The following is a 21,386-nucleotide window of genomic DNA, read 5'->3' as shown; positions in this document are numbered from 1 at the left end:
TCCTGCGATGCTAAATAAAAAATAAAAATATATCCAAAACAAAAACAACAGGCAAGAGCCCATAAAAAATGGCCTAACTCTTGAGTACTTTCCCAAAGTAAGAGCAGCATAGTAGGGGAAGAGCTTATGTTCAAAGCAGTTATGTATAAAGTGCCATATTCCTGTACCACCTACTATACTCCAATGTTTAGAAGTGTCTCGCAATGACAGGAAAGAGAAATTCTGTTGCAAAAAACACATGCTTACATGTTTATAGTGAGTTGCACATATCTCAAGGTATGTCCATCTAACCACAAAGCAGTATTTCTGCGCACAGGTGTACATCAAGCATACAAATGTATAAGCCCCACAACATCCCAGAGATGCTACGTGTCAGCGTTCGTATGCAAGGCAAAATTTGCATATTCTATAACACACTCACCTCAATTGTTTACTGCTTTATAAATAAAATAGGAATCTTCTTTCATGTAGTAGCCCTAATCAAAATAACAAATAAGTAATCCAAATAGACAGCCAATCAGAAGAAATATTTGTGTTGTATTTGTTACTAATTATAATGGAACAGAAATGCTGTGGACTATTAGAAAATATTTGTTTTGTGCAGAATAAAATGCTTAAACTTGCGTAGTGCAGACAAACCTGATTTTAAATTTGAAAAATAATGTAAAATTTATTACAGCAGGCAATTCTGTGTCTCCACCAGATAACTTACCATGTTATCCTCAGTAATTAATCTTTCTTTCTTTAGCCTTTCTATTAGCTCTCTCTGCTTAAAAAAGGATTTCAAGTGAGAGTCCTGTAAGCTGTTATATTCTGATGCCAAATATTTACTTTGTGGGCTGCTGGAATCAAAATCAATTCCTGGCAGATGAAGCTGAAATGCAAAATGAATTCTTTATAAAATGCCAATCTAAGGAACTTTTATGTTGCTTACTAAATACAAGCAACAGTCTTATCCTATGAAAGCAAAACAAACAAAAAGTTCACCTCTTAAAACTAATTATTAAATAATGATAGAGTCATCTATCATTGCCAAGTACAGAGGCTTGTTTGTTATAAGCAAACTTAACACAAGTTTATAAAATCAGGTCTCTGACCATAGTCAGTGTAAACACATTTGCTGTACAATCCATAATATTTGGATAGTCCTCTCTACTGCCTCCATCCACCTGTTTATTTGTGGATAAAAGTTCCCCTCTTTAATTGATAGTGCACAGCTAGAGGGTACCTGGTAATGATGGAAAAAGTCAGGGGGAAGAGGAATGGTCATTGGGGAGCTTGCTAGGCCAAAGTAATTCCACTCAAGGTCAGACCTGCTTTAACACATTAATAGGTCCAGAACAAAGCTGCATGTTAAAGACGTGCTAGTTATAGGTGTAGGTTCAGAATGTTAGGGGTACGTAAGGATTTAGACTAAGACTATTAAATTGAGTTTTTGTAATTTAACCCAGAGGATCTTAGATCTGCCACTTGCTTGGAAAAGGAATCCCCCCTGTTTGAATTGAGGATTCTCTGTTCTTCTTAGGGAACCAGAGGCTGAGATAAATGCTGTTTTTGGGACTTTTTCATTCAGGCCTCATTACTAGTCCATTGTCCTTGTGGGCCAAGCGTAAATACTTCTTTTTCTCCTTTACTAAAATGTCCCTCATCAACATAAATAGGAGTTTGGGAGAAATAGACATGCATTGGCCTATGGCATTACATTTTATTATGAAACATTATGACAAGACAACATTTTGCACAGCAGTCTCTGACATAGCTGGCATAGTTATTTTATAAATATTGCATTAATTGTATTGACTTAAAGTCAGCCAGTGCAGATGGCCATCAAGTATTTACTGCGGGTGCCTGCAATGAAACCTATAGGAGGGTGCTGCAATGAGACCTATATGGGATATTTATTTCTTATAGTTTATGTGAGGAAATATGCTGAACATTTTGCTGAGTTATGTTTAATCACTAGAGACGTGTGATGTGGGTCCAGGGACAGAGACCCTTATCACAGTCACTGTCAGGGGCAGGCTGGGCTAGGGGGTAGGGGGGCATCTGCCCCCCACGCCAGTTGCATAGTGGGCTACCTTGGGCTGGGTCACTGGGCCACCTGCATTTTGTTTTCCTTTGAAATGTTCCTAATAGCCTGCTGAGTCGAGTCTTGCCCCACCGGGCTAAAATTTGCCAGCTTTCCCCTTGTCACAGTCACACAGAACCTCCATTTTAACTGTAACCAACTGTCACCTCATAGACATTCTCCATCTTGTGGTTGTCACCTCAGAGATATTCTCCATCTTGTGGTTGGCCTCCATATGTCCTAGCAACATTCATTTTCACAAGCACAACTGGTCTGTTGTGCAGAACTGTAATAACGTGTATAAAACTGCTGTGCGATTTCCATAAACTGTCAGCAAAGTACTGAAAGTCAGTGAATATTGAGTTAAAACATTTATTAAATGTGTTTCATTTATTGCAAGAGAGTATGAAATGACTAAAGATACACCTAGGAAACGCCTGTAAAACTATTACTACAGAGTTATTGAAGAGACATTGCAATCCAAAGCTAAAGAGACCTTGCAACACAAGTCACTTTAGTACTACACTGAAAGTGATAGATACAGCTAGTAGGACATAACTTCTACAACTACAAAAGGTCTGTTCCGTTTTTCCTGTACGAATATATTTTCTGTTTAAGAAGATCGCACCATCTATCCAGCTTGTATCAAGTTATATTAAGAGTAAAGTGTATGCGCATAGCATTGCTTTATAACTATAAAACTGTATGCATATTGTAAAACTGATGTCCTACTTGTATTGGGGACTCGGGGGTTCTCTGTCCCACTGCACTGTCGTGACTAAAAGAAGAGCATCCAGAAATCAGATACGATCCGGACGACACTCGAACACCTACCTCTAGGAGTGTCACTTCTATACCTATATTAATATTTGTCATTTCTAAAGTATATTTGGTGCACCAATACGCTATTTGTTAGTGATTACAGTGTTTTTATAGTGATAATAAATTTTATTTTACATTTTTCATTTTGTTTCTTATTATTTTGTTGAGTAGAGGTGAAGTTAGTGTCTCAGAGCTGTAATTTGTTCTTTTTCATGGTTCTATCAGAATCTGTTCCTTCTGTGTAGAAACTTCTTACCAGTTGATGGAGTAGATCTGGGTTTATCTGGTGGAGCAGAAACATATTTAAGGATTCCTAATTGTTGCCCATTTGCTTTCTAAACACAAAAGAAGAGACAAATAAAAACAAGTTTGATACAAACTGACGTGCAAGTGACTATTTGTAATTTGTTAGTGATTACAATGTTTTTATAGTGATTATAAGTTTTATTTACAGTTTTCATTACATTTCTTATTATTTAGTTGAGCAGAGGTGAGTTTCTGTCTCAGCGCTCTACAGTAGCCTCAGAGTCTGTTCCTCCTGTGTAGCATTCTTATACCAGTTGGTGGAGGAAATCTGGTTTCATCTGGTGGAGCAGGAACATATCTACGGCTTCCTAGCTCTTGTCCACCTGTCTTCTAAAGGTAAAAGAAGAAGAGACGAATAAAAACAAGTTGATACAAACTAGAGATGGTCACTGACCCCCGTGTTTTGGTTTTGGATTCGGTTTTGGATCTGGATTACCGTCGTGTTTTGGTTTTGGTTTTGGTTTTGCAAAACCGCCATTGCGTGTTTTGGTTTTGGTTTTGGTTTTGTTTGGTTTTGTTTTGCTATTTTTTGGGAAAATCCATGTTTTTGGGCCTAAATTAACCCAATTTAGTGCTCCAACTGTTTTAGAGACAAGTAATCTAATTGTTGAGGTAATAAATCATCCAAAAAAACAGTTTAATTCTTCGTTGGTAGGCCTATTCTACACACAAAACAGATTGTCTTCCTCTCCATCTATGCATATTGGCAATGCAGCCATCGTCTTTGAATGTATATTACACCCTACACTTATAGTTAAATATGTAAAGAAATGGAAAAAGCCAGTTTGGTTTCTGTCTCTCAAGGCCCCCCTCCACTTGTATAAAATACCAAAAAATTCAGCCATTATAGACTGTACAATATTAATTGACATGGAGAAAGCCAGTTTGGTTTCTGTCTCTCTAGGCCCCCCTCCACTTGTATAAAATACTAAAAAATTCAGCCATTATAGACTGTACAATATTAATTGACATGGAGAAAGACAGTTTGGGGTCACTTAGTCTCTCTAGGCCCCCCTCCACTTGTATAAAATACCAAAAAATTCAGCCATTATAGACTGTACAATATTAATTGACATGGAAAAAGCCAGTTTGGTTTCTGTCTCTCTAGGCCCCCCTCCACTTGTATAAAATACCCAAAAATTCAGCCATTATAGACTGTACAATATTATGAAAAATGGACAAAGCCAGTTTAGGGTCACTCTGTCTATGACACCCTACCCTTAAGGATAAATTGCCCTAACAGCAGCCTTTCAAGATGGTATGTGATATGGAAATGCCACAAGTCCCTTTCCTCTTTGGGGGTAGATTGCACCCTACACTTACATAGAAAGTTTTAAAAAGATGTTATCGGCATCATCTTCAGCTTAATCCTCACCCTCATCAGTGTGTACGTCATCATCACAGACTATCAATTCATCGCCGCTTGAATCCGCCATTAGAGAACAGTCAGTGCTTGGATGTCTTGGATGGTGAAGGCCTTCCTCGTGGAAGATGTAGTTCATTTTTATAAACATCATTTTCTCCACATTTTTGGGAAGTAACCTTCTACGGCGATCACTGACTAAGTTCCCTGCTGTGCTGAACACTCGTTCAGAGTACACACTGGAGGGTGGGCAGCTTAGGTATTGCAAAGCAAGTTTGTACATGGGTTTCCAAATGGCCTGCTTTTCTTCCCAGTAAGGAAAGGGACTGTCTGACATTTCCATATCAACTACCTCTTGAAAGTAATCCTCCACCATCCTTTGCATGTTTATACTCATATTGGATGGAGTTATGGGCAAAGTGACACATTTTTTGGAAAAATCCTTCAAACCAGCCCAGATGTTAAATTGTTCTCGTCTGCCCCCTGTGTCTTCCCTGCTTCTTTTTTGGACATTTAATTTTTTACGAGCAACAGCTTGAGAAAGTGAAGGAGGACACGTCGTCAAGCCGAGGCCCAGTTCAGCGGCCAACTTGCTGAGCAATAGCTCCTTGCAAAAGTTCACATCTCGCTCATTTACAAGTAAAGACTCAATGTAGGTTTTAAACCTTGGATCAAGCACAGTGGCCAAAACGTACTGATCCGAGTTCAAGATCTTAATAACTCGAGGATCATTGTGAAGCGAATTAAGTACTTGATCGACAAGGCCAACATACTTTGCTGAATTGCTTGCTTTCAGCTCCTCCTTCATTTTCTCAAGCTGCTTTTCCAATAGTCTAATTAAAGGAATGACTTGGCTCAAACTAGCAGAGTCTGCACTGACCTCACATGTCACAACTTCAAATGGTTTCAGCACCTTGCACAGCACTGAAAGGATTCCCCACTGTGCAAGAGTGAAATACATCCCCCCTCCTTTCCCAATGTCATGACTTGTGCAATATGCTTGGATGGCTTTGCGCTGTTCCTCCATCCTCTGAAGCATGTACAGGGTGGAATTCCACCGAGTTACCACCTCTTGCTTAAGTTGGTGGCAGGGCAAGTTAAACTGCTCTTGGAGCTGCTGTAATCTCCTACATACTGTGGCTGAATGCCTGAAATGGCCTGAAATTTTACGGGCCACCGAAAGCATCTCCTGCACCTCACGGTTATTTCGTAGGAAGCTCTGCACCACCAAGTTGATGGTGTGAGCAAAACAGGGAATATGTTGGAAATCACCCAGCTGTAATGCTCGCACTATATTGTTGGCGTTATCTGAAATTACATACCCTGGGGAGAGTCCGAGTGGTATAAGCCATGCATCAATCACATCTCTCAGTTTGCGTAACAAATTGTCAGCCGTATGCCTGTTAGTGAAGCCGGTGATACAAAGAGTGGCCTGCCTGTGACAAATGTTACGTAGTGGTGTACATGCTGCTGCTGTTCCTGCTGGTGAAGGTGAATGACCAACCCAGTGGGCTGTCACAGTCATATAGTCTTTGGTTTGGCCACTTCCACATGTCCACATATCTGTGGTTAAGTGAACAGTGGGCAGAATGGCATTTTTCAGCGCAATCTCTACATTTTTACACACTTTTTGGTATAGTTGTGGAATAGCTTTACGGGAGAAATGGTGTCGCGATGGAATTCTGTAACGCGGACACAAAACCTCAATTAACTGTGAAAAACCAGCTGCGTTTATTGTGGAGATTGGACGCAGATCTAACACTAACATTGCAGCCATGGCGTCTGTGATTCGCTTGGCGACTGGGTGACTGCTGTCATATTTGCTTCCCCTCGCAAATGATTGTTTCACAATTAATTGCTGAAATGTAGGACTGCTCATTTTATTAACCTGCCTCTGGGATGACGATTCACCCCCAGCAGCAGCAACAGCAGCAGCAGGACTAACGCTTTCTTCAGAGGAATCAATAATAGTGCCGGAGTCATCCAGCCTTAAGTGGGATGCCGGGCTAACTTCGAGCGCTACTGAGGATATTGATGAGGATGGTGTGGTGGGTGTATTTTGTAGCCGTCGGTATGTCGGTGAGCTGAGGGTCTTAGCTGATGAGGGAGTGCTTGTATTCTTTTGGGAAGAACTTTCAGCTTTTCCCAACACTTTGCCATGAACTCTCGTTAAATGGCGTAACATAGACGAGGTTCCAAGATGGTTAAGGTCCCTCCCTCGACTGACTGTGGCTTCACATACACTACAAATGGCTATACAATTGTTGTCTGGATTTGGGTAGAAATAATTCCACACATAAGAAGTGGATTTTTTTGTTTTATGCCCAGGCATGACAATGGCCTTTTTCTTGTCACGTGCCAGAACTGCTGCCACTGGTGCAGGACTTACACAAACAACCTCATCCTCATCAACATCCTCATTAGCGCCCTCGTCGCCTACACAAATCTCCCCCTCATCCTCTTCTAATTCCAAAGTGGCATCCTCAATTTGGGTATCACCGGCTCCACTCGGGCTATTAAGGCACACATCAGCAGAATGCTCACGATTAGACATCCCACTGTTGGATGGACTCTCCACAGGGATTGTTGTCATTTGTGAATCAGAGCAAATATTCTCCTGTAATGCCTCACTGTTATCTTGCAGCTCGGCTTTGACGCGTAACAGTAGTTGTGCACCAATTGTAGGCTGGGTAACTTTTTGGGATCTGCCACTAATAGCCAAAGGTGAAGGCCTCATTCTCTCTTTGCCACTGTGTGTGTAGAATGGCATGCTTGCAATTTTTTTTTTATCGTCACTTAACTTTTGCTCAGTTACACTTCTTTTTCGCTTCAATACAGTAAATTTTTTTTTGGTTTTTGTTTTTTGCACTAATTTGAAAACACTCTGTTGTTTGACATCGCCTTGGCCAGATGACGTACTGGGAACACTAACATCAGGACTGGTGACAGAACCTGGTTGCTCATTCAGATCATATGTGGACTGCTTTGAATCCATTCTGAGCGCAAACCACTGGGGAGTGCTAAAAATTATTTAGTAGATTCTGCTGACAGTTATGACTTTTGACAGCCAGAAATATTAATGCACAATTAGGGAGGACACCCCAAAAGCACTGAGGAGTGCTAAAAATTATTTAGTAGATACTGCTGACAGATATGACTTTTGACAGCCAGAAATATTAATGCACAATTAGGGAGGACACCCCAAAAGCACTGAGGAGTGCTACAAATTATTTAGTAGATACTGCTGACAGATATGACTTTTGACAGCCAGAAATATTAATGCACAATTAGGGAGGACACCCCAAAAGCACTGAGGAGTGCTAAAAATTATTTAGTAGATACTGCTGACAGATGTGACTTTTGACAGACAGAAATATTAATGCACAATTAGGGAGGACACCCCAAAAGCACTGAGGAGTGCTAAAAATTATTTAGTAGATACTGCTGACAGAAATGACTTTTGACAGCCAGAAATATTAATGCACAATTAGGGAGGACACCCCAAAAGCACTGAGGAGTGCTACAAATTATTTAGTAGATACTGCTGACAGATATGACTTTTGACAGCCAGAAATATTAATGCACAATAAGGGAGGACACCCCAAAAGCACTGAGGAGTGCTACAAATTATTTAGTAGATACTGCTGACAGATATGACTTTTGACAGCCAGAAATATTAATGCACAATTAGGGAGGACACCCCAAAAGCACTGAGGAGTGCTAAAAATTATTTAGTAGATACTGCTGACAGATATGACTTTTGACAGCCAGAAATATTAATGCACAATTAGGGAGGACACCCCAAAAGCACTGAGGCGTGCTACAAATTATTTAGTAGATACTGCTGACAGATATGACTTTTGACAGCCAGAAATATTAATGCACAATTAGGGAGGACACCCCAAAAGCACTGAGGAGTGCTAAAAATTATTTAGTAGATACTGCTGACAGATATGACTTTTGACAGCCAGAAATATTAATGCACAATTAGGGAGGACACCCCAAAAGCACTGAGGAGTGCTACAAATTATTTAGTAGATACTGCTGACAGATATGACTTTTGACAGCCAGAAATATTAATGCACAATTAGGGAGGACACCCCAAAAGCACTGAGGAGTGCTAAAAATTATTTAGTAGATACTGCTGACAGATATGACTTTTGACAGCCAGAAATATTTATGCACAATTAGGGAGGACACCCCAAAAGCACTGAGGAGTGCTAAAAATTATTTAGTAGATACTGCTGACAGATATGACTTTTGACAGCCAGAAATATTTATGCACAATTATGGGGGACACCCCAAAAGCGCTGGGGAGTGCCAAATATGAAGAAAAAATAATAAACCTCTATCCTCCTCTCTGCACTAGCGATTTTGGTTAGAGCAATTGCAAGAACAATATTGTATTCTCTGTCCCTGCTCTAATTAGCCTATGACTACACTCTGCTCTCTCCCTCTGTCAAATGGCGATGGATTGCTGTGGAGGCGTGTATTTATAAAGTTGAAGTATCGCGAGAACCGAGCCCCGAGATCCGACGACGTCACAATGACGTTCGGCCTCGATTTGGATTCGGAATGGGCGGGAGAGTACCGAGCTGCTCAGCTCGGTACTCGGATACCCAAAGTTCGGGTGGGTTCGGTTCTCGGAGAACCGGACCCGCCCATCTCTAATACAAACTGACCTGTAAGTGACTATTGTGTCATCTTACTAAGAAGCAGCTTTTACCAGTACTGTTCATGTCTCCTCTTTGTCAGTTACTGCAGGTATAAGTTATTAAACTAATGATCCTGCGATAAGCCTCAAAGAGGAACCATCAGTTGTGAGTTTAACCTCGGAAGCTTGCAGTGATGAACAGGAGAAACGGTGTGAAAGAGACGACTGTCTACAAAAGCAAAGCTGAACCTCTTACTAAACACCAATGTTACCGCTGTTCAGCTCCTGACGGTAGATAGTGCTGTGCCACCTGGTGTTTTGCAGAAAGTAATAATAAATGGCCCCCAAGCTGGGACCCCCACCACAACCTGAAAAAACATAATAAAATAACCTCCCCATGTGGGAAATTCTCCCCTATTGCACCTGGTGAAGTGTAATTCTGGGGCAGTACATCCCCATGGCCTTGAGAGGATCTTACCAGCCTCAGCTGGTGCAGTGTGTGGCTGAAAAAAGTTCCAGTCTGTGCGTGTAACTCAATGTATGCATGCAGCAGGAGCTAGTGACAAAGACGGCTGCTGTGTTGGATGCACATTTATGAATTTGTACCTAGGCTTAATCCACCCGTGGCTCTCCAGCTGTTGGGAAACTACAAATTCCAGCACTGATATTGCATTCTAGTGAAAGGGACAAATAGGGTTTTGCTGTGAAATGGTGGCGATCTACCATATCATTATTGGTAAGCGGGAATAATGTATTTAAATGGTCCCTAAACGATTTACATAAACTCATTTCGCAACAATAATATATAACAATAAATAGATGAGTATAAGCTAAAATGACATTTTGTAAAGAAAATGTTTGTTTAATGCTCCAGCATTCTTTACACATAAAATACGTGCATACAGAAAGTTTTTGCTTTGTTAAAATTACCACAATGTCGGTTTGGCCACCCTAAGTATCATTTGTAATCCAGAATGGTCTTGTTTTGTAATCCAAAAATGTTCTTTTGCAAGGAAATGTATATACAAATGCCATTGCCCACCCATTGTAGAAGATAGACCTTCTCTCACTTATTCAGGCAGCAGTGCAGCGATATAATAAGCAATCTGTCATCTTAAAGAAATGTCAGAGCAGACCTAGAACATAACCCTAAAATTTGCCATTGTCCAAACAGCACATGTGCAACAAAGTTAAAAAAAAACAAAAATTACCACAAACTACCAAATGAGTAATTTTCTTTTCCACTTTTCAGTGTAAATTACCTACCCCTGTCCTTTCACACCTGTTGTGCAAGGCTTTACCCAAAAACTGTTACCCCATAATAAAAGAGAGCACCTATATGTACCCCATTATCTTGTAGCTACACCACTGTTTAATACTGTTATATCAATCATAATAAGATCACCTGCTCAACTCTCTTTCCTTGAATGTCAGGAAAGCGACTTGTAAACTGTGGTTTCTAAAAAAGGAAAATATATACATTACGATAGGCATGGCACAGTAATAATACTTCTCCACAAATAACACAAATATCACAACCACCAACATCTTAAAATACAGTACAGAACTATTTTATACATTTCTAATTGGATTTATGAAGTTTATTATTTTCAGTTCACGGGACAGGCCACCTATACACCTGAGGGCGCAGAGCTTCATCAGAGGTAGTGTAACGTGGTCCTGAGTCCACCAATAAGGTGCTGGGATCCATTATTGTAGAGCATAGAGGACGAAGAATTCCTCTTTCCATAAATTCCAGTCCTTACCTAAGCTATTCAATTTTGCCACTAGCATTTTACCCATGTCAAATGTGTAGTTTGGTGGTGTCTGGCTTATGCAAGTCAGGGAGTCAAGAAGAACATGTATTTGATCAGGTGTCTTGTGCTATGTAGGAACATTTGTAAGTGTGGAGAATAGCCACACACAACTTCCCCATGAGCAGCTTCAGTTGTAATTCTGCTACCTTATGTATCAATTGTTCCCCACACTTCTTAGGTATTATCCCCTAAATTTTCAGCACTATGGTATATGTCAGCTCTTTATAAATAAAGTATACTAATAGTCGTACCCTGAGTTTGTGTGAACCAATGAGATATGTTAACTAATCTAATAATGCTTGTTACTGTTTTTTTACCCCTGTTGATAGTGGTTAAGTTGTGGAGTAATTATTTGATGGACAGGGTGCTGTTGTTTTGTATAGGTGATGTAGATGTTGATTTGTATAGTTAATAACTTTATGATGGTGTCACTTCCCATATAGTATTGGGTGGCATAGGACCTATTCCCAAAGGAACAGTGTTCAGCACTATTAGGGATGGTAAATTTAGTGTCTCAATCAAAAGATAGTGGTGAAGGTACTTTGAAGGAGGATGGGAGTCTTCTTGGTGAGTTTAGACCACTCAACTTCCCACTGTATTGAGGTGGATAGGTGTCAATAGCTGAATTAAAGTGAACAGGTGATTAGTGGCATTGGGATGAGGTCCTTTTTCCTATATAGGATGTATGTCCCTTAATATTCTTTACCATTGTCTGGTTAGATGCAGGTTTTCATTGTCTACCCCTACAGTTTTCTTTATTTAAGTATCAGCATTGAAGATAGTATGAATTGTAGGATATATATATGTGCACTGGGTTGAGAGGAAAGTTAATTCTAGATTCTATTGTATGTGGTTTCTAGTTCACAACAATGGGACACCCATTTACTAACAATTTGTAGTAAGTTCTTCTTGTTTTAGTTAACCATTCTGTATTTCCATTTTTGACTTATAAATAGTAAACACAGCAGTTATTCCCAGCATTTCCTATCTACTACAACTAAACATAGAGGTTTTACTAGAAACAATACTGTAGTAATGCAACACCAACATGACTAAAGAAATGTAATCTAATCTAAACAATAATATATTTCAGATCAAATTTTGAATGTGAAACTTAATGTCAATGAGGCAATATATTAATAAAAAAACAATAAATTATGGATTATAAGATTAAACTTTTTTTTTAGATCATGCTAACTTTCCATGTACTAATATTCATCCTACCTGTTCAAATATGTGTTTTGTGAAGGGTTGTTTTATTTTCTGCTGTACTCCTTTTGGACAACTGTTCAATAATGGAAAATATTTTAAACATAGAATCATACCAAATTTGATCATTATATACACTGCTCAATCTTACAGTAAGTGATGTGATAATGACAAAAACCTAAATGCTAAATAACTAAACTAATTATATGGTGCAAGTGGCGTAAATTCATAACAACCAAAGAAATATTAGCTTTATTGATATCAGACAGGTTAGACTAATGATTTTAAATATATTATTGGTTTCTATGGTAAAGATTCAATTCAGCACCACATGTCTCTAAACCAGTCTGCGAGGACACATCCATGTGATGTAGGGGATGGAATCCCATATTGGTGTGTAGAAAAAGGAGTGGAGATTCCTTATCATAATGGACAGAACTGTGCGCATCCAAACATTGAGGCTAGTTCATTGGCACCTCGCTCCTAATTAAATCTTCCCCTATCTGTATGGTGTTATTACATAAGTAGTTATATCTTTAGGGCTGTTTCACACAATGACATAGATGTCAGATATGAATGCAGTGACACGTTACCCCCATGACTTCATGTACAGTGCACCAGAAGTAGATGTAGTGCATTATGAATGGGGTTAGTTCAGAAATACTACACTGCATGTACAGCGCATTCACCTGTGTGAATAAGTCCTTGTAGGATCTAGGTAATGTACTGCGCAATGGCAGTAATCCATCTGGGGATTATGTTTATCTCTTTAATGTTCTACATCCTAGTGTTTATGACACCCAATGCTGCATAAACAAAAAAAAAACTACATTGACACACTCAGCGGGAAAAGCTGTGTTTGTAAACATACTCCTGAAAGAAAGCAAAAAATAATGTTAATATGAGTTTTATTATCAATATATCGCAAAGTAATAATTTGTAAACAAAGTGTGAGGTTTCACAAACCTTTTTTTAATTAGAAGATATGAATAAGGCTTATGGATCGAGAAAAAACAATTTTTTTGTGGATTTATTTCTTGCTTTTTTAATCTTTACTTATAGTTTATGTGGTGACCAAACAAAGCACACTTTACTTATTTGTCCACTTTAAAGTTTAGGCCTACCTGTGATCCCCTTTGCACAAGCCATAAATCAAGCAATTGATTCCCCATGTTGATTTTAGTTAAATTCGTCCAAAGTGTATTGCTCACACAGTTTTCCATTGTATAACAACTTGTTCACTCATCCCCTTTACAGGTTTAATAGGTTCTCCTCCATAGGTTTTCGATAAGACAGTAGGACTAAAGCACAAGCTCTACCAAAGGTTAGATACACATTCGAAAGCCCCACTGATCATGGCCATTTGAACTTGCATTAGATTGTGTATTGTCCCCAGCCACATCAGAGCCATCCCAGTGGGGGTCAGCAATTGATTCCTTCACCATGGCCTTGCCTGCCCCAGGCCATTTCTAATAAACAAAACCTATGACTATAAACCCCAGGCCCCGACTGAGTTGTCCCATCCAGGAAGCATGGGAATTTCTGGTGGTATGAAAGGCTATGTCTGGGTAAGAATGTTTGGGTAAGTTGAGACCAGGAATTGAAGTTTCCATCTGGCTTATTCTTGTGAGAAGAATATAGACAGCTGAAGAACAAGGGGTGGTGGTTGATCGCTGCTACACTGCCGTTTAAGTTTGAATCCAGGCAGTTGCAGCAGACCCATCAAAATCATATAGACTCTAAGGCCTGGTGCTACCTTTATTTTTCATCAGTCTGTGAGCTAAGATTCCAACCATACGTTGCTACCCAGTTCCTCTATTCACTATTTCCTAATACGTGGCCTGCTTTTGCCATGTTATCACACAGAAATAGTTGAGAGGATACCAGGTGAAGTTGAGCCTCAGGCAGTCTTTTCACCTGATTATCATCACACTTGGGGCTAGATTTACTATCAGGCGTGTTTGTAAACCCGCCGAATTTCGGCGGATTTGGCAGTGGTTTAGCCATCGCCGGATTTACTAAGGCTAAACCCGCCGTCCAAACGGCCAAAAATGATGTTTCCAAACCCGCCTCTGTATACATCGCCATGACGGTTTCAACAATGTTCAACATACAAACAGCCGGATTTACTATTAGGGGGTTTATAAAGCCGCCGGAAAACCGCCATTCAATAGACCAAAATTAAAAAGCGCTGCTTGTGAGCGGCGAGATTGCTCAAACAGTGTGCTGTTTCTGATATTTGGGCAATCAGAACAGAAGGAAAAGGGCCATTTCATGTACAAAGTTTTTTACTTTGGGATTGTATATGTTAAAAGGCCAGTGTCTTGTAATTGCAGTGTTGTTTTGGTTTCTTTTTCTCTTGTGTCTTCCCACCATGCAATTTATTTACTGATTTAGTAGAGGTGTGTTATAGCTAGAGATGGGCGGGTCCGGTTCTCCGAGAACCGAACCCACCCGAACTTTGGGTATCCGAGTACCGAGCTGAGCAGCTCGGTACTCTCCCGCCCGTTCCGAATCCAAATCGAGGCCGAACGTCATTGTGACGTCGTCGGATCTCGGGGCTCGGTTCTCGCGATACTTCAACTTTATAAATACACGCCTCCACAGCAATCCATCGCCATTTGACAGAGGGAGAGAGCAGGGTGTAGTCATAGGCTAATTAGAGCAGGGACAGAGAATACAATATTGTTCTTGCAATTGCTCTAACCAAAATCGCTAGTGCAGAGAGGAGGATAGAGGTTTATTATTTTTTCTTCATATTTGGCACTCCCCAGCGCTTTTGGGGTGTCCCCCATAATTGTGCATAAATATTTCTGGCTGTCAAAAGTCATATCTGTCAGCAGTATCTACTAAATAATTTTTAGCACTCCTCAGTGCTTTTGGGGTGTCCTCCCTAATTGTGCATTAATATTTCTGGCTGTCAAAAGTCATATCTGTCAGCAGTATCTACTAAATAATTTTTAGCACTCCTCAGTGCTTTTGGGGTGTCCTCCCTAATTGTGCATTAATATTTCTGGCTGTCAAAAGTCATATCTGTCAGCAGTATCTACTAAATAATTTTTAGCACTCCTCAGTGCTTTTGGGGTGTCCTCCCTAATTGTGCATTAATATTTCTGGCTGTCAAAAGTCATATCTGTCAGCAGTATCTACTAAATAATTTTTAGCACTCCTCAGTGCTTTTGGGGTGTCCTCCCTAATTGTGCATTAATATTTCTGTCTGTCAAAAGTCATATCTGTCAGCAGTATCTACTAAATAATTTTTAGCACTCCTCAGTGCTTTTGGGGTGTCCTCCCTAATTGTGCATTAATATTTCTGGCTGTCAAAAGTCATATCTGTCAGCAGTATCTACTAAATAATTTTTAGCACTCCCCAGTGGTTTGCGCTCAGAATGGATTTAAAGCAGTCCACATATGATCTGAATGAGCAACCAGGTTCTGTCACCAGTCCTGATGTTAGTGTTCCCAGTACGTCATCTGGCCAAGGCGATGTCAAACAACAGAGTGTTTTCAAATTGGTGCAAAAAACAAAAACCCAAAAAAATTTTACTGTATTAAAGCGAAAAAGAAGTGTAACTGAGCAAAAGTTAAGTGACGATAAAAAAAAAATTGCAAGCATGCCATTCTACACACGCAGTGGCAAAGAGAGAATGAGGCCTTCACCTTTGGCTATTAGTGGCAGATCCCAAAAAGTTACCCAGCCTACAATTGGTGCACAACTACTGTTACGCGTCAAAGCCGAGCTGCAAGATAACAGTGAGGCATTACAGGAGAATATTTGCTCTGATTCACAAATGACAACAATCCCTGTGGAGAGTCCATCCAACAGTGGGATGTCTAATCGTGAGCATTCTGCTGATGTGTGCCTTAATAGCCCGAGTGTAGCCGGTGGTACCCAAATTGAGGATGCCACTTTGGAATTAGAAGAGGATGAGGGGGAGATTTGTGTAGGCGACGGGGGCGCTAATGATGATGTTGATGATTATGATGCAGACAGATACCAAATTGCCTTTCTCAATTTCTATTTATATTCTAGATTATATAACGGCTGAATAGTTTTCTATTTTACTCCTAGTGGAGAGAGGATCTGATGCAGACAGATACCAAACTGCCTTTGTCCATTTCAATTTATATTGTACAGTATATAACGGCTGAATTTTTTGGTATTTTATACAAGTGGAGGGGGGCCTTGAGAGACAGAAACCAAACTGGCTTTTTCCATTTCTTTACATATTTAACTATAAGTGTAGGGTGTAATATACATTCAAAGACGATGGCTGCATTGCCAATATGCATAGATGGAGAGGAAGACAATCTGTTTTGTGTGTAGAATAGGCCTACCAACGAAGAATTAAACTGTTTTTTTGGATGATTTATTACCTCAACAATTAGATTACTTGTCTCTAAAACAGTTGGAGCACTAAATTGGGTTAATTTAGGCCCAAAAACATGGATTTTCCAAAAAAATAGCAAAACAAAACCAAACAAAACCAAAACCAAAACACGCAATGGCGGTTTTGCAAAACCAAAACCAAAACCAAAACACGACGGTAATCCAGATCCAAAACCGAATCCAAAACCAAAACACGGGGGTCAGTGACCATCTCTAGTTATAGCGTACCTTTGTACTTTGGTAAACTAGGTTCAGGTTACTAGAATAATCGGGTTGTGTGGCTATGTATGCACCTGAAAAGGGGTCTGAAATTATCCTGGCTGGCTGTTTGATACATAATCTAGCAATACATCAACTTACCCCACCGATTATTGCAGTAGACAGTGAAGAAGAAGGGGTCCGTGTCACATGGTGATGTGCAGAGCACAGAGGGCGGAAGGGAGATTAGAGACCGTCTAATTGCAAACTACTTTACGTGTAAGTACATAGTATGAAAAACATTTTTTGCTCAAAAATGTGTTTTATGTGAGTGCAATTTTAGTATTTTATTTTAAAATTTTTGTAAATTGGAACCTTTAAAAACAGGATAGTGTGTACTCCTCATGTGGTAAATATGAACATCCCTGGAATGTGACAGTCAGAGGTCAATGTTTAAGTGAAATTAGTGCATAGTTGTTAAAAAATCAGTATACTCTTGTTTAATGTGCAGAAAAGAAAGACTGACACAATAGAAATTTAACTGCATTTATTGCAGAACACAATAAATAATAACGTATAATGGTTATAGAAACTTGACAAAACATTAATAAATAACAAACATTGTGCTAGTGATGCCTTTTTGCAGGCATATCGCTATGCTTGGTGCCACTCTCTCCCCTCCCTCGCCCACCCCTGGTGCGAGCACCTCTCCTTGGAGGAGTGCTATGTGTTGATCTGGTCGGCGTACTAGCAGTACTGGTGGAGGCCGATGAAAAAGGGGCCGGCAAGCGGGCAATCAGTTCCTGCTGGAGTTGGCCTGCCAGCCGGATAACATTGGCATTCCCCTCACGAACGGAGGAATGCATGGCGTCCACAGACCCAGACATTTGGGCCAGCTGCACATTTGTCTGCTCCAAAGCGCTTGCCAGCCGGTTTATTGCAGCAGGGATTTGGCTAGTGGAGCGGTGTATTCGCCTCAACTGGGCCGCAATTTGTGCCATGTGGCGAGTTTGCCTGTCCATGACCAATGTCTGTTGCTGCTGGAATGCGCCAATAGACAGCGCCATTTCTCTGGCTGGGTCCATAGTTTCAGGTGCAGGTTGGTGGTGTGATGGTTCAGCAGGGCCAGGTGAAACTTCCTGGAGGCCAGACACAGGGGCATCCACTGTTACCAGGGTGATGGTCGTTAGATCCTCTGGCTCAGGGGACATTTCCAGGGACTCCGCCTGAGGTGGCTGGTATGAAGAGGGCCCTGTGTATGAAAAATGACGGTAAGTATATAGTATATAATATGTTTGTATATTGCATTCCGAACACTGGATAGGAAAGAATATTCTTTAGCAACTACAGATTCTTTCACAATGTTTGCATTCCTGATTTCTAGTCCTATGCTACCTGCTTACGGATGCACTTATTATCCTTTTAATACCCATTATCATTTGGACTGTGTAGTACATGCTGGGTTATTTTGACTAAACTGCATGCTATCAAAAGTGGAGATGTTGCCTATAGCAACCAATCAGATTTTAGCTGTCATTTTGTTGAATGCAATAAATAAAGTAAAGGTATATTCTGATGGGTTTCTATAGGCAACATATCAGTTTAGTAAAATGTAGCCCTAACTTCTCATTGCAAACAATAAAAAGGGAAAAAAAACAACATTGACCGCAACATTTGCACAGAAAATCAAGTAACTCCATTATTTCTCTCCTAAACAGAAATCACGCACCTGCTTGCTCGTCTGTGCCCGAATCTCTCGCTGAAGGTGGAGGTGTAGGTCTGGGACTGGGACTGAACTGCGGTCCTGGCGATTCTGGATGTATTAGAAAAAGCATACAATGTATTTCCAGAAAAAAACAATTTCCAAATATACTGTTTATTGCACAAATGTGTTTGCAATTTTTTATTTTTTTTTCTATGAGAAAAAAAAACCTTTACAAACTATTAGAGGCAAAAATACACTTTGAAAAACAAAAACAAAAAAAAAAAATTAAGAAAAAACGTTTGCAAAGAGAAAAGCAGTTTTAAAAAGAGAAAAGCAGTTTTAAAAAGAGAAAAGCAGTTAAAATACTGTTAGGGTAAAAAAAACAAATAACTCACCAACTACTTGGCCAAAAGAGGGCGAGTCGGTGTCCTGGACATTTATGCCCTCTACAATTTCAGCCGGCATCATCTGGCGCAGCTCCTCCTCGTACGTGGTGTACTCCATACGAAGTGGGGGGCCACCACCCGTGCGCCTTGTCGACCTCCTTTCCTGGGCCATCTTCTCTTTAAGCCTCCTCTTAATATCAGAGAAGCGCTTGCGGCAGTGTGCCACTGTCCGCTTCAGTGGGCCCACCGCGTTCATGGCCTCACAGACTCTCCCCCACAGTTGGTGACGCCGCCTTAGAGGAGTCCGGGCTGCCAGGTTCCCTAGGATGACCTCGTAGCAGGGAATGATGTTGTGCACCAACACACAATTCTCATCATGTGAGAAGCGCACATTCCTCCCTGTCTTGGTCTTCCTGCCCTGTCCTGTCTCCTCAACCTCTCCCTCTCCCTCCTCTGACCCCTCAACCTCCATCTCCCTCTCCTCAGCCTGTTCTCCCCTCCTATCTCTGGACATTTTTACCCAGAAGACAGAAAAACACAAAACACTGAAGGACTTACAAACACAAAGAACAAACTACACTACCTACAGACACACTCTCCACACAGTCACACACAAGTAACACAGACAAAGGACAAGTCAAATACAAAAAATACAAGACAGAAAATAAATGAGAAAATAAATGTACAAAACAGGAAAATACCACAGGACTACTCACACTTCAAACAGATATCGCTCCACCAATCCACCAAACTCCAACTCTCACCAACTCTCAGCAAACCACTATCCTCCAAACTCCTCTCACAAAACTCCTCAAAACCCTATCAGAGAAAAAAGTGTCAGGCCAGTGGTTTATATAGGGCTTGTGATGTCAAATCTCCTGACTTTGAAAATAGCCAATAGTAACAGGCCAGGAGACAGGTGTAATTTTCAAAAAAACCGCCTTTACACAAAAGCGCCGTTATTTAAAGCAAAAGCGCCATGTTCTATTCAAAGCCGCCGGCGGCTTTGAGCATTACATCCCGCCGTGACATCGCCGGCGGCTTCAAATTGAAGCTGATATGCGCCCATTAGTAAATCCGGCTGTTTGCAATGCAAACACGCCGGAAAACCGCTGCGATGCATGGCGGCTTCAAGCCGCCATGCAACACGCCTGATAGTAAATCTAGCCCTTGGTGTCAAGCAGTAGGATAAGCTCATCCCAGTGCTCAGGATATCTGATATTTAGAGAAAAGGTACTTGCCAAGTCTTTGTGATCCACCATTGACTAACACATGGGCATAAATAATAAGAAGTGTTCTTTGTAAGTTATCGACTGATTGGAAGATATGACTTCCCAGTTTAACCCAGTTGAAGGCTTCTCCAAGCAGTGGATGTTGTATGTTCATGGGATCCCAAAGGCAGAATAGGCACATTGTCTGGAGCCCTGTTTTACAGGGAGTGCACTAGAGGACAATAAGGTGGTTCCCCTGAGAGGACCCTGGACTATGGATCAAGAGATTATTTTTACTGGTTTGATTTGCATTCACTTCAGAACCCTAAAAAACCTGACTCTGGGAGATGGAGACAACTCCGTCTAACAGGCATGTGGGATTTGCTACCAGCTTTGAGTGTGTCCTTAGGTGGGCTGAATGTATGGAAGCAACCAGCAAGAAGACGATACTGACCTGATGCCTCCAGACAATGAATCATGGATAGAATCTGCAATCTAACCAATGAGCAGATGATTTTATTCCTGCAAGATTCTTGATGAACACTGCCAAGGGCAACAAGAGTGTAAAGGAGCTGAAGCAGCCTTCCAGAGCTGCCATAAGGCTACCTCCCTAGAGTCAGGGCCTGATTCGTTAAGGCACGTGCATATCAATACGTGCCGTATTTTGCAAAAAATCACTCTGCTCATACCAAGAAACAAATCATACGCAAGAGAAGGCAGCAATGTCCAATTCATCTTCAAGCGCAAATGACCCTTACTACAGCCTACATTCTCAGGGTCGGAATGGGAAGGGGAATGTATATACACATAGTCAATGTACAGTAGGTGCGTGCCAAGCTCAAGCGCCTGCAGCAGCATCTGTATTTTTTTGTTGAATTACATCAACCAGTTACAGGTCTGGTGTAAGTGCCTACTACTAGTGATGATGTTCACGTATAAAAGCTAGAACATGTGTTTGCTATCAGGGGCAACTGTAAAAATGCATTTTATATACAGTAAACACTACTAACATCCTAATAAATGTATTTTAAGGAAGAAAACAAAATGGAAACTTTTTTTTTAATGTTTTGTCATCAATTACTATATTACCAGGTGACTTTAATTAAATATTTTTATTTCTGTGCATTCTTTTGTGACTTTATTTTCCACATAGGTATGGGAGTGTATTGTTTGTTAGAGCAGAGCGCAGCTAGACCCATATTCATAGACAGATATCTTTGCATCCGCTTCTTGTTGAATACGGACATTTAAAAAAAA

At 40.5% G+C, this 21,386-nt stretch overlaps 1 protein-coding gene and 1 long non-coding RNA gene across 5 annotated transcripts in view; both read right to left on the bottom strand.

Moving 5' to 3' along the window:
* The window catches only part of LOC142098222 (uncharacterized), a 29,362-nt gene that overhangs the window by 3,880 nt on the left and 4,096 nt on the right, over positions 1 to 21,386 (bottom strand). For 2 of the 4 annotated variants that reach the window (XR_012678309.1, XR_012678313.1), the window contains exons 3-7: positions 12,255 to 12,315; positions 10,619 to 10,672; positions 3,355 to 3,526; positions 3,147 to 3,225; positions 422 to 476 (exon numbers count right to left, since the gene is read on the bottom strand). This is a non-coding gene — a long non-coding RNA (uncharacterized LOC142098222). The remainder of the gene's footprint in view (positions 1 to 421; positions 477 to 3,146; positions 3,226 to 3,354; positions 3,527 to 10,618; positions 10,673 to 12,254; positions 12,316 to 21,386) is intronic. The other 2 variants (XR_012678311.1, XR_012678312.1) reach the window with 2 other exon arrangements.
* Positions 17,360 to 18,753, bottom strand: LOC142109175 (uncharacterized). The gene is made up of 2 exons (XM_075193263.1): positions 18,557 to 18,753; positions 17,360 to 18,079 (listed from the first exon to the last, which is right to left on the bottom strand). The coding sequence occupies exons 1-2, from the start codon at positions 18,660 to 18,662 to the stop codon at positions 17,454 to 17,456; spliced, it is 732 nt and encodes a 243-aa protein (XP_075049364.1). The 5' UTR covers positions 18,663 to 18,753; the 3' UTR covers positions 17,360 to 17,453.

The sequence above is a fragment of the Mixophyes fleayi genome, chromosome 1, assembly GCF_038048845.1.
Source record: "Mixophyes fleayi isolate aMixFle1 chromosome 1, aMixFle1.hap1, whole genome shotgun sequence".
NCBI classification, from domain to species: domain Eukaryota; kingdom Metazoa; phylum Chordata; class Amphibia; order Anura; family Limnodynastidae; genus Mixophyes; species Mixophyes fleayi.
The sequence above is the reverse complement of the archived record's forward strand: the minus strand, read 5'-3'. Positions and strand labels throughout refer to the sequence as shown.

What these genes read in the sequence shown, in the direction of transcription:
- LOC142109175 (XM_075193263.1), bottom strand. Translation starts at nt 18,662, where the DNA reads ATGCTTTTTCTAATACATCCAGAATCGCCAGGACCGCAGTTCAGTCCC. An exon ending in GGGCACAGACGAGCAAGCAG is followed by an intron (nt 18,080 to 18,556) that starts GTGCGTGATTTC and finishes TTTCATACACAG; the next exon opens with GGCCCTCTTCATACCAGCCA.